General features: G+C 37.6%; 1 protein-coding gene and 1 long non-coding RNA gene across 2 annotated transcripts in view; one reads left to right on the top strand and one right to left on the bottom strand.

Moving 5' to 3' along the window:
• The window catches only part of GALNTL6 (polypeptide N-acetylgalactosaminyltransferase like 6), a 1,018,136-nt gene extending 1,007,360 nt beyond the window's left edge, over positions 1-10,776 (bottom strand). The window contains exons 1-2 of the mRNA XM_080673354.1: positions 10,637-10,776; positions 9,920-10,229 (exon numbers count right to left, since the gene is read on the bottom strand). Of these exons, the coding sequence (XP_080529480.1) occupies positions 9,920-10,057 (138 nt within the window). The 5' untranslated portion in view covers positions 10,058-10,229; positions 10,637-10,776. The remainder of the gene's footprint in view (positions 1-9,919; positions 10,230-10,636) is intronic.
• Positions 10,777-10,942: 166 nt separating this feature from the next.
• On the top strand, positions 10,943-12,087 carry LOC308250674. The gene is made up of 3 exons (XR_013960853.1): positions 10,943-11,082; positions 11,376-11,620; positions 11,952-12,087. It is a non-coding gene; the product is annotated as an uncharacterized lncRNA (long non-coding RNA).
• Positions 12,088-19,411: the final 7,324 nt, after the last annotated feature.

Below are 19,411 nucleotides of genomic sequence, written 5' to 3'. Positions count from 1 at the left end.
ACAGTATTAGAACTCAACATGTTTGCCTCAAAATGCTAAGGATCTTGCAGAAAATGCAATTTCTTTCAGCTTGTGAAAGAGAAGTTGAAAGTTTCTACAGAAGCTAAGAGGAGGGTCAATCCCATTATATAGTTGTTAATCTGACAGCCTTCTGCTAGGCTATCTAAAAAATTATAAACTTCACTCAGCTAGGGATTGAAAGCATTTTTTTATCCTCTCTCACCACCTAGTTTTATACAATTTTCCATTCCTCAGTCTTCCCAGTCAGTTTATTTCTTAGAAGCACTAAAAGTGGAAATGAGACAGCTCTTAGTTTGTCAAGTTACTCTCATTTAACAGCATCATTCTTGATTTTCCCAATATCATCTTACTGACAGAAGCAGCCAGAACAAAAGTGTTGAAATTCAAGTTACATAAAATATTAAAATATTCGACCCTGAAGACATTTTTAGATCATTTTCTTTGGAAGTTTAGACTGATTTAATGAAATAATTTATGAGATATATTATATCCCTTGAGGGCAAAATACACATAGAGAAATCAACACCAAGTGGAAAGAATAGCACAAAATATAGGGGGGAAAGGTCACCACAGTACATTTGGTTGCTGAGTGCATATGCTGGGAAGAACTGAATTCTCTGTTGAAATCTAGTTGCTTCCAATATGTAGGACTGCAGGAGCCCTTGGTTCAAGTTACAAAAACATTAAAATAAGCACTGTATTATTTTCATATGGGCTACTAAGAATAAAAAAAGTGAAAAGTGAAAGAAGTTAAAGGTTCTTGGAACATTTTTTAGAAGCCTGTAAAAATTCAGAAATTTTTATATAACCTCATGATGGGTTTATGAACAAAAGGGTATAAGAACATATTTTGCCTGTATGTCCAATTTCAATTATCTAGACGTCTAATAGATAATAATAGCTAACACTTTACGATTGCTTTCTATATACCATCATGCTTTTCAATCATTTTGTGCATATTAGCTTATTTAACCACTAGAGGCCCTGTGCACAAAATTCGGGGAGGGGGGTGTCCCTCAGCCTAGCCTGCACCCTCTCCAATCTGGGACCCCTCAAGGGATGTCCGACTGCCCGTTTAGGCCCGATCCCACTGGGATCGGGCCTAAACGGGCAGTCGGACATCCCTCTCACAATCCAGGACTACTGGCTCCCAACTGCTCGCCTGCCTGCCTTCCTGATTGCCCCTAACTGCTTCTGCCTGCCAGCCTGATCACCCCCTAACAACTCCCCTGCCAGCCTGATTGATGCCTAACTGCTCTCCTGCCAGCATGTTTTCTCCTAACTGCCCTCCCCTGCAGGCTTGATTGCCCACAACTGCCCTCCCTTGCAGGCCTGGTCCCTCCCAACTGCCCTCCCCTGCTGGCCATCTTGTGGTGGCCATCTTGTGTCCACATGGGGGCAGGATCTTTGACCACATGGGGGCAGCCATCTTGTGTGTTGGAGTGATGGTCAATCTGCATATTACTCTTTTATTAGATAGGATCGAGGCCTGGTGCACCGGTGGGGGCCAGCTGGTTTGCCCTGAAGGGTGTCCCAGATCAGGGTGGGGGTTCCCTTGGGGCGTGGGGCGGCCTGGGCAAGGGACCTGTGGTGGTTTGCAGGCCGGCCACGCCCCCTGGCGACCCAAGCGGAGGCCCTGGTATCTGGGGTTTATTTATCTTCTGTAATTGAAACTTTGTAGCCTGGAGCGGAGCCAAGCCTTCTGCTTGCTCTGTGGCGGAAGCCATTTTTATTTGGATTTATGTATCTTCTATAATTGAAACTTTGTAGCCTTAATCGGAGGCCTGGGCAGGCCAGGGTGTGTGGAAAGCTTGGCTTCCTCCATCACTGGGGGCAACCCTAGCCTCCTATTCTTTCCAGCTCTGTGGCTGCCGCCATTTCTGTTTGGATTTATGTATCTTCTATCATTGAAACTTTGTAGCCTTGAGTGGAGGCCTGGGCCGTCAAGGGCAGGTGGAAAGCTTGGCTTCCTCCATTGCCGGGGAAACCCAAGCCTCCCTCTTGCTCTCTGTGGCCGTATCCATCTTGGTTGGGTTTATTTGCATATTCACTCCTCATTGGCTGGTGGGCGTGGCTTCTGGGTATAGTGGAGTGGTGGTTAATTTGCATATTACTTTTTTATTATATAGGATTATATCAACTCAATTAAGTAGACACTAATTTTATAATCATTTAGAAATGGTAAATCGGAAGCACAGAGTAGATAAGTAACTTGCTGAGGATTACTCAGCAACTAATAGAACTGGAACTAAAAGTAGGCAGCCTAGAGCAAACAGAGGAAGAACCAAGATGGCATCACAGGCAAACGCAAGTACTTGCAGCAAAATTACAGCTCAGCCCAGGATGATTCCTGTTGTGGGTGGTGGGGGTGCGAGGGGGTGTGCAGCAGGCAGCCAATCAATGATTCTCTCTCATCATTGGTATTTCTATCTCTCTCTCCCTTCCTCTTTGAAATCAATAAAAAAATATATATATTTTTTTTAATTGCTTGCTTGTAATTCATGTTTGGTTAGTTCTCAAATGCTTGCTTGCAATTCATGTAGAGAAAAAATGCCTACATGTGAGTCATGGGCTTTATTTGTTATGGGACATGAAGATAGTCACTACATAGAAATATGGCTGTCTTTTTAATAAAAAAGAATTACACTGAAAACTTCAATTTTTGAATAACTTTGAATACAATATATCAAAAATCATTTTTGCAATAAGTGATTATATGAAAATTAAAATTGACAATTTGTCAAGTATTAGACCAAAAACTATAAACAAAGCCCTTTTATTTTCTAGACCTTATTTATTTGTGTATTCAACCATCTTCCCTTCCAGATTTAACACATCTGTGGCAATCCTCTATGATATCCATCATTCTGCTATGCTGTCTTGACATTGCCTTGCAAAGAGAGCCATTGATTAAACAAACCCAAACTACCTTCCTAAAGGCAATTATTGCTTATACATGCATATACTATATATAACAATAATCTATACCAATTAACCTTATGTGTTCTTCACAGTACTATAATGTTGTTCACAGTCCTCACTATAACACTACAGGAAAGTATTATCATCTCCATTTGATTTAAGAAAAAACAGATCTGGGGAAGATCATTGACTTGTTCAAGAAATCGCACCGAGTGCTAAGTGCTTGACACAGAATTTGAACCCTGATCATTTGATTCCAGAGCCTACACACTTATATGCTAAAAGAGAATAAGGGCGCATAGAAATTCTGATATTTCTCCTCAAATTAAGTTCAGTTGAATTATCTCGCTGGGGAGACATGCCAAAAGTAAGGAAAAAGGAAAGCCCAGCTCATTCAAACTTGGGTGGCAGCCCTGACCCATTTGGTCATTTTTAATATAATATAAATGTTCAAAATGATTGATAATAAAATGTACTGTTTCTGGCTTTCTAGACTTCATGTACTGAAATAGCATGGTGTGAGTATTTGAGTACTTGAACTAAATTCAAAATTAGCCTTCTCAGCCCTCACTGAGATACCACCACTCCTTTGTAACAACGAACGGATAGGCACCTGCTGGTAGTCTATGGCAACCACCACAGTATTGATTATATTACCAGATAACAATGGCTTGCCCTATGTATAAACTGTGCAACTCTAACAGGCTAAATCCTTATTGTAATCCTCACACTTGCTAAATAGATATAAGTGCTCCTAGAGACAGATGCATTTTCCCAGAATTACATTAATAACATTTAAGTGATGCTTCAAACTCAATTGACTAATAGTTTTTTTGTGAATTCAACACAATGAAATAAGCAAGAAGTTACAAAGTAAAAACAAAAAAATTGTAGGAAATGAAACAGCTGGGTGTGTCTATTTTTTCTTTTAAGTGAGACCACGTGTGTAGATGTATGTATATGTGTGTATTGCTAAATGAATATGTGAAGTGAGTACATTTAATTTGAGAGTACTACTGCTCATCCAGTCCACCTTGTGTGTTTTTTCCTCACCACACTGTAAGGAGAAAAGTTGGAGAAAACACTGATTTTCCTATTTCTCTAAATATACCTTTATTTTTTCACCCTCTTTCTGGCCACCTCAATGGAGTTTGGTAATAACAGACACCAGCATATACGTGAGAGATAGTGAGGGTAAACATGTCTTCAATATTTATGTATGCCTTGAGTCTTCTTTTCAAGCATTAAATAAACCCAGTATATGCATTTTTGTGCTTGTCTAAATACATATTCTCAGTGGCACAAATGTTTTTTATTTGTTTTTTGTTGTTGTTGTTCATCCAAGCATTACAACGACATTTTGAGATAATTTAGGAATTGTTAAGTATTGGTGTGACAGATGGAGGTCATAAGGAGAGCAAGCATCTAGTGTGTGTCTTTATCTTTGCTGTCATCTTCAGAACCTCCTATTTCTTGGCACATTTGCACCTTTGTTTCCATAATGGTATTTTTGTAAACATATATGTAAATATGAAGGCCATAGAAGAACAACATGGTCATGTCAGTTGGTTTAAGATTATGAAGTATCCAGGACTTACCTCTTCATCCTAAGCAAGTCAAGCAAATGAGAAATGAGCATGACTGCTGAACAGAACTTATCCAAACCTGAAACTGTATGCTACTCATATTGCATAATGTCTTGTCTTTATCTTAATTATTAGTCCCTCCTCTAAAGCAATTATATATATGTGTGTGTGTGTGTGTGTATACATATATATATGTATGTATACATATATATATATATATATATATATATATATATATATATATATATTGATTTCAGAGAGGAAGAAAGAGGTAGAGAGAGATAGAAACATCAATGATGAGAATGATGAGAGAGAATCATTGACCGGCTGCCTCCAGCATGCCCCACACCAGAGATCCAGCCTACAACCTGGGTATGTGCCCTGACCAGGAATTGAACTGTGACCTCCTGGTTCATAGGTTGATGCTCAACCATGGATCCATGCTGGCTGGGCTCTAAGGCAATTCTTGATGACTCTCACGTTTATAAAAGTTTTACATGGGGAGACACAGTTGAAAATTTATCTAAAGGCTCTCATGGCTACCTCTAACAAAACAAAGTTACCAAACAAAACTCATTTCTCTTCTCTAATCACTTAAATGGCCCAAACTTTCTCACCCTTTACCCTACATATCCCACCCCTGATTTGATTTCTTTTATAGAAAAAAAGAAAAGAACACATGGGAGGTTAATTGATCCAGGACAGCAATGAGCAGCGGGGGGGAAACTATCTCATTATTCACCAGATTGTGTACAGAAGACTGTGTTTCATACTGTCTCCCATGGGGCAAAGTAATGAACTAATCATGTTTCGATCTACTAGGTCACAGCAAATAATTAAGACACTTGTTACAGTCATCTGTGTGGTGAGATCCTGTAACAAGTCAGAATGGATTTTCTATAAATTCAAGAAAAGGTCCTTACAACCCTAATTTTAAAATCTACATCTTAGCTAATTAAAAACAGTCCCAAATTAATTCATTATTTCACATCTAGTGTGTTGAAAATGTACCATCTGATTTCAAGAGGAGAAAAATCTCAATTTTTTTCTTCTGTTCTTAGCTCTTCCAATATTTAGGGTGTTTACTGAAAAAGAAATATAGACATGCTCTACAGCTTTAGTGATCACCATGACAAAAGAAAGCATGTTTGCATACACCGAGTACCAATTATCTGACATCTTCCCATCATAAAACACGTTTAAAATACCACAACATAATGTTCTTAGCTGAAAGGAAATATCACCCCCTCCCTCCAAAGTGTGGAGCTAACATCAGAAGAGTTGGAAAAGATGCTGAGGGATCTCCTTGAGGATATATATATATATATAGCTTAAGTTTCACATCTACCAAGTATAGCTTACGTGTGGATCTGACTAAAAACAACATCTTACCTCAAAATATTTTCCATATCCAAGGTGTGATCTCACAACTTCATGTACCTTTTTATGAGGCAAGCATGATTAGCCCTATTTCATAAATAGCAATTCTTAAGTACAAAGAAGGTTGTACAGTTTAAAAGTGACTTGAGTGTCTAGTTTTTGTTTGTTTGGATGGTTTTTAACGTGGTATAATATCCAGGCCAAACATGTTCCTAAAATCATTCTGAACAATTCTGAAAATGTCTGATTTAAAATTCTGAGATTTTCATCCAAGTTTTTATTTGCATAAATCTCTTCATATTCTGATTACTTTTTAATTTTTTCTTTAACTCATATTGTTTGCAACTTAGTTACTAAACTATTTTACAGCTTTTTTAATCAATCATTTCAATGTATTAAAAAAAGTAAGTGTTTTGGAGTCATTTTTATTTACTTATATTTTCATAAATGATTAGGAAAAGATATGTAATAATATTGAATGAAGTAGGTTTGCTCTGAAATATTGCTTTGTTCTAATTACCATCCTAATGCAGTTTAATGAAGATCTAAATATATAATTTTAATTGCAGCTAAAACCAGAGGAGTAGCTATTCAAATTATTTTAAATAAAATTATGAATTATTATGCAATAATCATACAGTAATCATCCTTCACTAAATATCACATTCATTATCAATAAATACTTTCATAATATATATGGTAAAAAAGTGGCAAAATTAACTCAATTGAAAATAATATATGACAATTATGATTGATAATTTAATTAAATAACATCTAAACAAAAACTATAAAATATTTTTAAATTTTTATAAAACCTTACAAATTGCAAAAGCTTAATATTTATCTCAGCCTGATTCCAATTTTGCAGAGCTCAAACAATAAAATAAACCTTTTAATTACTGCATGACTAAAACTATTTTTCAATTCTCTTTGTTTGTATAAAAGGAAAAAAGCTTTTAGATAAATAGTTAGGGAATTTTTATATCATATTTTTTATTTTCTGTAAAACAGATGGGGCAAATGTTTAAATCTTATGGGACTTATAAGTATTACTTTTAATGTAAAATGATAATAAATACAAAGAATTGACTTGTAAGCATATAAGAGACTTGAGAAATATGTAAAATACTAAACAACATGGAAATTAACATGCAGTTTGATCAGTGCTTTCTGTTTTTCCCTCCCTTTAATTTACCTCAGATAAATTATTATGTGAATTATTATTTACATAATAAACACTATACTGAATAGTAGATAGGCAAACTACTAGTGATATACTCTGATAAAACACAAATTAAGAGTATTTTAAAAGTATTAGCCATTCTGTGATTTTTGAGTTTCCACAAATTAAAGTATTTCCCTAAAACCCACTGTAAAAATTAAACTACATAAAACAGTGAAAGTTTTCAACTCCTGTGAGCACTGCCAGGCCACCCTTAAAACCATACTGTGGTTTGACAAATAACTGATGTAAAAATAGAGCTTTCATTTGGCCATGTGACTTGTTCTGAATAGCTTCATTACTTATTGCTTTCAATGCCCCAATCAGCACATAATCCTTAACCTCAGCATTTCACAACTTGGTGATAAATACAGTAAAAGATGGCTTTTGGAGAAATTTTTAGCAATCAACCAAGAAAATGTCTTTTTAAAATAAATTGCTAAATTTAATTAACACATTACCCCAATAGTCAAATTGTATGTTTCAACTGAAAACCTTTGCATTTAGCTGACTTCCTAACATTGAAATATAGATACATTAGCAAAATATTACATCATAATAGTAAGCATGTTTAATTCATCACTGCAAGCAACTTCTTATTTTGTCAATTGCATATGTGTGCATAAAACTTAACTTTTACTTATCTGATACTTGTATAATGATGTCAACATACCCTATTTTTCTCTCCAGTTATATTTATTAATATAGTAAAACCAATAAAAGCTTACTTTTTCCTGTTTTAGAATGAATTCTATCTTTCAGAAAGTAATTAATTTAACTTTTAAACTTGACTTTGTATCTATAAAAAGTATTAATTTAAAAACCATAATTTAGGCTAACAATACTAAAGTACATGACCGACATTCATTTTATGACATTTACTACTATCTTTTCTTTATTCTTGGTTTCAAAACTGTTACATAGAATTAGTAAACTGGGATGTCACAAGATATCTATCTTGTTACTCTACAGCATATGAACTTTGAGAAACAGTTCCTTCTATTACCACTTCATTCCTTTGATACCCATTAACTTACTATCTGATATTAAGCATCATTTTACTACAGAAGAACCAGAAACAAGGAAACCATTTTTGAAGATTTTAATGACAAATAAGAGAGTTGATTTGTCATATTTTATATTCTTATTGCATCAGAGAAACAAATTTTTTATTAAGGGTCAAAATCAATAGACCCAGTTGATAGGTTGTAAAGATCTCATTAATAAGATTAATTAGTTTTTAATGTTTGCTATACCAGCAAATATTTCAGATAGTTATTATTGAATGAGCAAAATTCAAGAAAAAATATTTTTGTTTTAGGTATTTTGTCAATATTGGAATGGAAGTTTTATGTAATAGTGTATTAACTACCAATGGTAATAAAATCTCATTTCATACCAAGGGTTGTAGAAATAAGTGATCTAAATAGAAAAAAAATTTTTAACATCCAAAGTATCCATGTCTTTTTTTTATTGCAATTACAGAATACACTTTAAATCAAAGTTCCATCTCTATTAGAAAGGAGGATAGATATCAATAACTAAATGAAAATATGTCAGCATTTTCCCTCAAAATTCCAATCCACCAAAAATCCACAAGCAACTAGTTATCTTTAGACTCTAGCAACTGGTAATGATTACTTGTCATAATGAAAAAGCAGATTACTTCCATATATTTCACCAACTAACCACTCACTGTGTAAAAAGAAATTAAACTTTGTTAAGTATAAGAAAAAATATTTAGTTGCCATTACTAAATATGTTTCTGTTGTTCACAAGTGGACAACTTAAGCACTTCTATATGTGGAAGGTATGTAGTGTACATGGGTGATGACCCTTGAAATTAAAAATATTAATATTCCGAGCGCATGCACAGGACTAACTGAAAAGTGTTATATCAATACTATAAAGAAGGCTGCAGTCAATTGTTAAAAGTTTAATTACAGGAACTGTTTTACTTATTAACAAACAAGGAACTCAACAATATTGGATTTCATCAACATACTGTGAAGGGTGTTTTGCACTATTGCTCACTAAGAAAGATAGTTATTTTGATCCATGTTAAGTCAACAGCAATGCACATATTAATGGGCTGCATACTAAGTAAAAAGAAAGCATACCACACTACATGGTATTTCTGATTTGTGGGAAAGCTTTTAACAACAAACTGTTATCACCAGACTGTGAAACTGAAGGGACATGCTTGATAACTCTGCTGTGTATACTCCACGGTACCACCTTAGCAACAGGGGAGAAGAAACTGAGACGTTAAGTTCCCCAAGGGTAAAAAGCTGTTGCTAAGCAAAAATAACAACCCAAAATATAGAAAACTGTAGTTTGTTTTTTAATCACTACTTCACTATTTTAATGCTTTAATTTGCCCAATTCAATATATACACCCAAAGCAGATAAAAGGCAAAGACAAATCTCTGTGATAAACTTGCACCAAACCTACTCCCACATCCCACAAATAAGCAGTTACCTTTCACCCAGATCAAAACAAAATCAACGTTCAAGACCAATTGTGAAAGATTACCTTTACTTCTTGAACTCTCTCACCCTCCTTTTCTAGTTCATTTTACATTTCACCATGTCATTGACTGCGATCTTAAAACAACTACTTGCTTAAAACCCAAAGTCTCTAGAGTCTGGTAATGTCAGTTCTGTAAAGACTTGGGAGAAAACCCAAGCCATCCCCCACCTGCTTCCTGGTGCCCCCCTCCCCTCCCCAGAGGGTCACAGCATGCCTTACCAGCTTTCCTGTGATCTTTCTCTGGGTGGCACTTACCTGCTGCTCCCCAGGGTCGGTGGATTTCACCAGGTGCTTATCCTTGTACAGAGACCAGAGACCAATGTTGGGCAGGAATATTAAAGCCACCATGAATAACAAAGTCATCTGCAGAAATCTCTTCTGTTTCCTCTTCATTGCAAATGATAACAGATAAGAAAAGTTAAAGGAGATGGCTCCCTGACTGCTCCTGGCGTTGAATGCCACAGTCCTTTCCTCTCCCCTGCCAAGCACCAAAAACTGCGGAGAAGCTACAAACTTTTGTTGCGTGCTCAGCACCAGTCTGCACGATTCAGAGGGAGTTGGGCATCTGCAGAACAAACGCACAGTTACTTTCCCCCCAGAAAACTATGACGAAGGCACTATCTATTGGCTTAGAAGTAAATGACTTGGCTGAGGAAATCATTAAGCCTATTGACCTTCATTAATGTAAAGCGATGGAGTAAATATAATGGTTTCATAGACTAATCATAAGTTATGAAAAGTCAATGGCATGCTAGATACTTAAGAAAACGGGAGTTTTGGTGTGTTTTTCACCCCTTAGATTTGGAGGGCTGGGTGGTGGAGGAGCGAGTAAGTAAAAACTGTGTGGGAGCAAGCGGCGCGGCTCAGCCCAGCAAGTGTTTGGAAGAAAAGTGTCCGCTTTGGACACTGGAGCATCGCCTTCCCCGTCTTCCCTGAACATCTCCTGTTATGTTCTCCTGGGGAATAACCCACCTGAACTCAAGTTCAACTCCCTGCGAAGCCAGCGTGCTGGTGGGCACAACGGGGACGGGTGCCGGGAAGCGGGATCCGGGAGAACTCCTGTTTGGATGGAGGTGCGCAAACTCCCGTCAACGCTCCTCCGCAGGCAGAGGCTGGCGACCTGGGAGCCTGAGGGCGCGGAGCCTACAGATGTCAGCTGCGTCCAGCCAGGAGGCGGAGGCGCCCACGTTTCCCCGCGCAGCCCTAGGAATGCGATCTTCCTTGAAGTGAGCTCTCTGCCCATCAATCTCTTCCTTCCTCCGGTGACGCGCTCACGCTCCGCTGTTCATGTTACCATTATTTTCCGGCAGCTGAGCGAACCCAGAGAAACGCCAGGAGCACCTCAAGAGGGCTGTCTTCAATCTCCCCTGGGGGAAAGGGACGGAGGGTGGCGAAACCCAGTCGGAGCTGGGATTGCAGTGAGTGAGGGCGCCAGGGAGGGGAGCAGGCTGTGAAGATGCGCCAAGCGAGCCCCCAGCGCTGCTCCTCACTCGCAGTCTCCTGCCTTCTGCTGAGACGGTGCTGGTGTCGACCACGACCACGTGTGGGAGCCCTGGAAGGGAGGGTGGGCGCCGGCAGGGGGTGGGCAGTGCCTCCCAGCTCCCAGATCCTATATAAACAAACCTGGGTGGAGGGAAAGGAGGAGGCAAAGGCGCTGCTGGAAGAGGACTTGGAGCTCCCAGCCTACGCGGATACTCTCTTTTTCTACCAGGCCTTTTCCGGGCAACTTCGGACCGGCTGAGAGAGCCCCTTCCCTGCTCATCTCACCCCAAAGGGGCCAGGCCAGAGATTCCGGAGGAAGAGTCACCCGCTGCTCGTGGGTTTGCTCTGGATTCCTCCATGGTGCCTGCGAGCCGGGCGAGCCGGGCGCAGCGGCGGGAGGCGGAGGCGAACGGTGGCTGAGCAGGTCCTGCTGAGAGGGGTTCCCCGGGCAGCGCGCCCTGCAGCTCAGGCCAGGTACGTGGTGGGAAAGGAGGAGGAAGAGGATCCCCAACCGAGGCAGGGATGCGGTTCAGAGTTCTCAGGCAGCAGCTTCTGAGGCGGCACCGTGGAGACCCGGGCGGCTGTACTGGGGTCTGCAAACACCAGGGGCCCTGGTTAAGATTTGGCAGTGCCACCCCGCTCCTCCCCGGCTCTGCTCGTCCGCACCCCACGCTCCTTAATGAACGGGGCTACCTGTCCCTCACACTCCTCCCAGGATACCCGGAAAATGTGGGGACCGAGATAAGTCTGTCAGAAGGGACTCCTTAGTCTCCCTAACATAAAGATGCACCCACGCCCCTGACAGCACACGCACGAACCTGTGGCGGCGTCTCCAAGAGATCTGCGCGCCTAGCACTGTGCACCGGGCCCTCCTGGATCAGAGCTCATGACTCCTGAAGGAATGGGGGCTTTGAGGAGGCGACAGACATGCACGCAGTGCCCGCTGTGTCGGCCTGTCTACAACTAAAAAGAAAGGACACGATCATCTCTTTGTTACAACCTAGATGTGACGCTCACACGCTTGGGATAGATGAGACTGTGGGATCCACAATGGTTTTTTTCTCCCTTCCTTCCTCCTTCTCTTCTTCATCTCTCTCCCACCCTCCTTGTCTCCTCCCCCTCCCTCTTCCTCCTACTTCTACTCTCTCCCTTCTCACTTGAGACTCAAGACAGAGATGTGAGTGTTATGCCTTCAACTCCTCACATTATACATTTTAAATGTATTCAAACTATATGTGTGTGTGTGTGTGTGTGTGTGTACAGTTTGAATGCATGAATAAAGCTTTGTGCCGAAATACTTGTTTTTGTGAATCATTTGCATTTCAAGAGTATATAAACACATTTAATAAATGTTTTTGAATATGTCCTTTAGATAAAGACCAGTTATCTTTCAATTTAACAAGTGGAACTTCATAATCTGAAGTGCAAGGGACATAATTCCTCACCACCACCACCACCACCACACACACACATACACAGCCTTTTGTACTCTGCATTTTTTTTTCTAACCTCCTTTCTCTCTCTTAGCAAGCTTAGTTCTGAAACAGAAACATGAATCCTGGCAAGCAACAGATCTGGGAGAGGTCTGCTGGGAGGATTATCTGATCCTCAATCAAAGGTTTTTGGAAAACTGTTTAAATACAGGGTGTCCCAAAAATGTATACACACACTTAGAATAATCATAAAAGCAGTGTTTATTAAAATATGATTCATTTTCAAAATTGCTCTATCAGCTGTTAAAGTGTGTATACATTTTTTGGGACACCTGTATATTCAATATGTTCTCTCTTATGGATAGTAATTAATAATTACAAAGTAAAAGAACTCAAAAGTACTCTAGGAATATTAAAAATCCCTCACATTTTTAATAACATCAGTTTCTTTAAACCTTAAAAAAATTATTTGTTCACAAAAACACATTCTCTTATTTACTAAGTCCAGATTTTGACTTGAGTTATACTTCATTATAACTGTTCCACTAGTAGGTAGTCTTACAAACAATACCCTTTCACTGAACATTATTAGTTACAGAAAATGGTTACAATAACTGTTACTTTCCACATAAAGTCCATGAAGAATACATGGTCGAAACTGGAAGGAAAAAATTATTATGTTCATCCCTGCTTTTACAGTGTATTTCCAGATGATCACTTTTCCCCCCCACTATCTGTTAAATTTATTTATTTTGGGGGATCATAATTTGCCTCCAATCTGGTCTTCTTTCACAATTCCACATGTACACTTCCAACAGATGTCAATACTTCTAACTGAAATTGATATTTTAGGTTGAGTGTACAAACAAAAAAATTCTCCTCAACGACAGTTAATCCCTTTGTTCAAATAATCCAGATTACATGCATACACACTAACACACCATCTCTCTTTAAATTGGTAATTAAAATTGGTTTAATCAAAATCCTTATATCTTTTAAATTTGTCTTATATCCAGAGATACCCTTTTTACCCCCATCTGCTCCTCCATTTTGTTAGGATTCAATGGGCAACTCATAAGTCCCATGTGCCTAGTAATGATTTAATATCTCTAAAGGACACATGGAAAGAAAATAGAGTGATATCTATGACCTTGAATAACTTAAAGCCCACTCGAAAATCTGACATACAGGCAATTGGAATAAAGTACAAAAGCTTAGCTGTTTGTAGGAACCTTTAAGTGGACCACACTTAAGCTCTAATTGAAAGAAGCAGAAGAATATTGCTTTAATTATGGCTGTACTCCAAGGTTGCATAACTTTGGACAACTAATTGACTATCTCTCAGGATTCTGTGCATTTGAATGGGTGCTGCTGGGTGGTTCTGCTACATGTGATGTAGTCTGGGGTCTGGGGGTTGATTGGCTGCACCAAGATGACACCCTCACATGCTGGCAGTTGGCACTGTCAGCTGTAAGTTCATCTAGGGAGTCGGTTACTGCCCCTCAGGTCTCCTCTACATAGCCCCACCATGTGAACTGAACTTCTCTCAAACATGGTGGTTGAAACCCAAAGGGAACCTCCCAAAAATCTGTGTTCCAAGAGGGAGAAACAAATCTGCCAAGTCCTTTTAAAGGCCCATTATTGGTACAGCCTCACTTCTGCAATTGTCCCAGAACCAGCCCTGAATTAAGGTTGGGGGTCAGAGATAAAATTGACATCTCATTGAGAGATTTGAGGGGGAAAAAAATGTGTGGCCATTTTTTACCCAGTATGGATATTCAAAGGCACATAGGTAGCAATTCACAAGGAAGGCTCAACCAGATTAGACAGTGGATAATAGGAAGTAGGAGGAAAGGTTTCATAGATTGGGTTGAGTCAAATTATTCAATTACTACAAAGATAGTAAAATGAATTGGTTTTAGTTTAAAAATAGGCTTAGCACCACCCTGGCCAGGTGGCTCAGTTGATTGAAGCATGGTCTCCTACACTGAAAGTTGGTGGGTTTGATTCCCATTCATGGCACATACCTAGGCTGCAGGTTCAATCCCCAGTCGGGAGTGTAGAGGAGGCAACCATTAGATGTTTCACATCAGTGTTTCTCTTTCTCTCCCTTACTCTCTCTCTCACCCTTCTTCTCTCAAAAAAATAAATCGATAAAAAACATCTTCTCAGATGAGGATTAAAGAATAGGCTTATATCTTCATGTGCTAGTTACAAGAAATGGGTACTAGCTATGTAACGTACAACATGATGACTATAGTTAACACTGCTGCGTAAGACACAGAAAAAATCTTTAAGAGCATATGTCCTAAGAGTTCTCATGGCAAGGAGAATGTTTTTTCTTCTCTTTCTATTGCATGTCTGTGAGATAATGAATGTTAACTAAATCAGTTGTGGTAATCATTTTACAATATATGTAAATCAAACCATCATGCTGTATACCATAAACTTATATAGTGATGCATGCCAATTCTTTCTCAGTAAAACTGGAAAAAGAAACAAAACAGGCTTATTACTTCATTTTTAAAACTCATGATAGCCCTGGCCAGGTAGTTCAGTTTGCTGGAGCACTGTCCCATAAACCAAAAGGTTAGGGGTTCAATTCCCAGTCAGGGCACATACCTAGGTTGCAGGTTTGATTCCTGGTCAGATTGTATGGGAGGCCACTGATCAATGTTTTTCTCTCACATCCATGTTTCTCTCTCCTCCCTTCCACTCTCTCTAAAATCGATTTTTAAAAATACTGGTAACATGATTTGTACTTAATTTGAGAGAAAAATATTCACTCATGATTTTTTCCTATTAATATGTATTTAAAAATTTAATAGTATAAATTTTACATCTGAAAAGACAATATGGGGAGAAAGTCTGTTGTTTCATAAACCAAAGAAAGGTCATCAGCAAAAATCTTTGAGGTTTGTGTTTTCACCCAAACACTACACAGTCACAAACTAATAAGCATGTGTTAATAAATATAGGAACAAATAAGACTGTAAGATAACATTAAAATTAATTTATTTTAAGTTTAAATTAGTACATTTGCTACATCAAGTAGTGATATTAAAATTTATCAATAAAACAATAGCCTATTCTACCTTGGATTTTTTTTTTTTTTTACATCTGCAAAACTTTATTTTTTTTTCACCTTTTTTTTTTTTAATTGTTTGAAGTATTACAAATAGTAGTACATATGTCTCCTTTTTTTTTTTCCTTCCCCATTGACCTTCCCCCGGCCTCCCCTTCCCCCCAGTACATGCCTTTACCTGCCCCCTCCCCCCAGTGTTTTTTATCCATTGGTTATGCTTATATGCATGCGTACAAGTCCTTCGGTTGATCTCTTACAGCCCCCCCCCTCCCCGCAACCTCCTCTGCCTTCCCACTGTAGTTTGACAGTCTGTTCAATGCTTCTTTGCCTCTGTATCTATTTTTTCCCATTTCATTCCTTTAAAAAATCTTGCCTCTGCATACTAGAAATAAACATAGAATAACCAAAAATGTTTGAGTCCCAGTTTCCATGTCCAACAGTTCTGAGTCCCCCTTTCAATGTCAAACAGTTCCTTATGTGTACATGTCAGCACTGATATCTGGATGGTGGATTTTAATATAATAGTTTTTATTTTCCTTTCAATATAAGTTGTTTTTTTTTTAATCAGGAAGAACAAACACTAAAACATATATATGATGTGTCTAGAAATGCAAATATATTCCATTTTCCTTTTATCCACTAATGATGTCTGAAATATGAAAGTTTCCACTGAATAAACTACTAGAATATTTTGTTATTAGCCTAATTTTGGCTAAGTTAACTCAGTTTGGGGGCAGGGGGATTCTGCAATGAAAACAGGGAGGTGAGTATATTATACAGCAATTTTAATAAGAGTAAATTTAAATTATACAATTCATTTTGTGTAATTAAATAGATACATATTATAGAAACTTCCTTCAATTTTTTCTAGAATTTTAATATTTGCCTCTACAAAATAGGGAAAAATAAGAGTCAACTTAAATATTAAAATGTGGTATTATCTAGTCTCTATTATTGCTGAAATTCTTCACCAAAAAAGCTCCAAGTTGATTTCTATACATATATATACCAGTGCTATTGGGCAGAGAATAGGAAAATGAAAATTACAGAATTTTCAGCACGGGGAGTTAAAAAGTGTTTGCAATAAAATGTGCTGCAAATTTGCTGAAACTGGTTTGGCTCAGTGGATAGAGTGTCAGCCTGCGGACTGAAAGGTCCCAGGTTCGATTCCGGTCAAGGGCACGTACCTTGGTTGCGGGCACATCCCCAGTAGGGGGTGTGCAGGAGGCAGCTGATCGATGTTTCTCTCTCATCGATGTTTCTAACTCTCTATCCCTCTCCCTTCCTCTCTGTAAAAATCAATAAAATATATTTAAAAAAAATGTGCTGCAAATTTAAAAGTGACAAATGCTAAAAGAAAAATAAGGTTATTTCTTCTTGGAATAAATATTTTCTAACTAGACAAGATCTTTACTTTGTGGTATTTAGATTCTTAGTAATCGAATTTAACTCTAAATTATTTTTCTACTAATAGAATATAGCATGATTCAGCTATGTTTTCTTTCCCTATATATTTAGTTTTTTATTTAGTACTTACTATATGTCAGACATTTATATAAGCATTTCTTAAGAATTGTCATGCAATTTTTTAAATAATTCTATTGCATAAACTAAGGCAAGCAGATAGTAAGCATCTTGCTCAAATAAGTGCCAGTAAGAGGTAAGGCAGAAATTTAAATCAGGCGTTTTGCTCCTTCATATTCCAAGATCTTTACTACTACATCATCTTTTCCTAAAATCTTACCTGTTCTTCTGGAAAAAGATGTAATTTTTCGTTTTGCTCTTCCTCTCTCTCACATTGTATTTTTATCTTGTGAGAAGATTAAAGGAGCTAAACAACAGAGCCTCCTTTGTGGGAGATGATAGTCTAGCTTCACAACCTTAAAGCTTCTCCACTCATGTTTTGCTTGTTTTGAAGTAAAAAAAGAAGGTTGTGCTGAAAGTAAAATTACAAAATCAACTCTTCTTTTTTACGTATTATATAAACGAACTACATTTTAGTTTGTATGGTTATAATTTTATATAAATCAAACATCAGATTTCTGTTTAGATTTAACCTTTATCTTCTCACATACAAATATTTGCACCTTGTACCTGTTTTTTAAGGTTTTTAACCTATATTATACCTTTAAAATATTTATGTTGAACAAATAAACTCCATCCATTTATTTGAGAGAAAAGTCTATCTTATGCTTGGAATGATTAAATCAAGCGTCAATAAAGTTATTAAATGTAAAGGAAATATTTTTCATAATAGCTCAATACAAAGTATCATAAATGAACATTTTAAAAAGATGCAATTAATATGATAAGGGAAGCCAGTAAAACATGATGAAGAAGTCATTGAATGGTATATGGCATGTTCCACTGTTTTTTGGAGAAAAAAAAGAATGGCATGCACATATTATGTATTAAATATAATTTTTTCTGACACACATTTATGGGTATGAAATAAACACATTAAAAGTTTTTAAGTTATTACATTGTATGATATACTGATATCAATTACAGACATTTAGAAATACTTTATATGGCCTAGGCACTGAGGACACATAGTGAACACCATAGGCAAAAACCTATGCCTTCAGGCAACTGACAATAGAACACGTCAAGTATAGAGCCTGATGACTAAAAATTAAGACATAAAGAAAAATAAGGCATGGAAGAGGAATAAGAAATAATCCAAGAGGGGGAATTTATAACAAGATCATCCTGGCTACTGTGTTGAAAATAGGTTTTGGGTAGGTAGAAAGAAGAGACCAGTTGTGACAATCCAAAGAGGACTGTATTTTGTATCAGAGTGACAGCAGTGAAGATGATGAAAAGTAGTTAGACTCAGAATTATTCTATGAAACTATACTGAGTGATTGTTAGAACAAATAACCCCACAGCATAAGAGAAAGAGAGAGCCCAAGATGCTCCATGTTTTTGGTCCAAGCTCTTATAAGACTGGATTTGTCTTTAGTGAGAGAGGAAGACCTTGAGAGAAAGAGGATTAAGGGAGAAAATCAAGTGTTTGGTTAGACTCAGGAAATTGACATGGTTTAGGGTGTAAATGTTGAATAATTGTTTGGATATAAGACTTTGAAATGTGACAGGGGTGGAAGTGTGTGGAATCTATTTTGGTGGTATAAATCTAGAATTTCTTAGAGTATTTAAAGCCATAAAATGCATTACCCAGGGAGTGAGTGCAGATAGAGATTATCCAAGTAGTGAGTGCAGATAGATGATAGAACAAGCCAAGCTACTCCAACAACAATAAGAGCACTAGGAGATGAAGAGAAACCAGCAAAGGTTTTGAGAGATGGTGGTCAGTGTGGTTTGAGGGGAAAAAAACAGGACAATGAAATGAAGAAACTGTCCCAATAAAGGGGAGTAAGAAAAGACAGAGTTGGAAAAATGACCAGTGGATTCAGCCATTGTAAAATTTCCTTACCGATTAATACTTAGGAAAGGTAGAGCATCAAGTACAGCCAAACTTAATAGTGTGGACACTAGAAAAGATGATCTCCATAGAAAATCTTATAAGAGAGGATCATCTCTACAGAAAATCTGATAATAAAGTTTTAATTAACATAATTATGTTAAGCACTTAATGACCTAAGCAGGGAATATATTTAATTTTGTGCTATACAAGCCTATTTATCTCTAAAAGTAATTATTAAAAGAAAATGAAAAGATTCTGAACATTAGTAGTTTATGAGAATTTAAATTATTTTCTTCCTTATTGTGAAACTAAGACAATGG

Source organism: Plecotus auritus, assembly GCF_963455305.1.
Source record: "Plecotus auritus genome assembly, chromosome: 6".
Taxonomy (NCBI): domain Eukaryota; kingdom Metazoa; phylum Chordata; class Mammalia; order Chiroptera; family Vespertilionidae; genus Plecotus; species Plecotus auritus.
The sequence above is the reverse complement of the archived record's forward strand: the minus strand, read 5'-3'. Positions and strand labels throughout refer to the sequence as shown.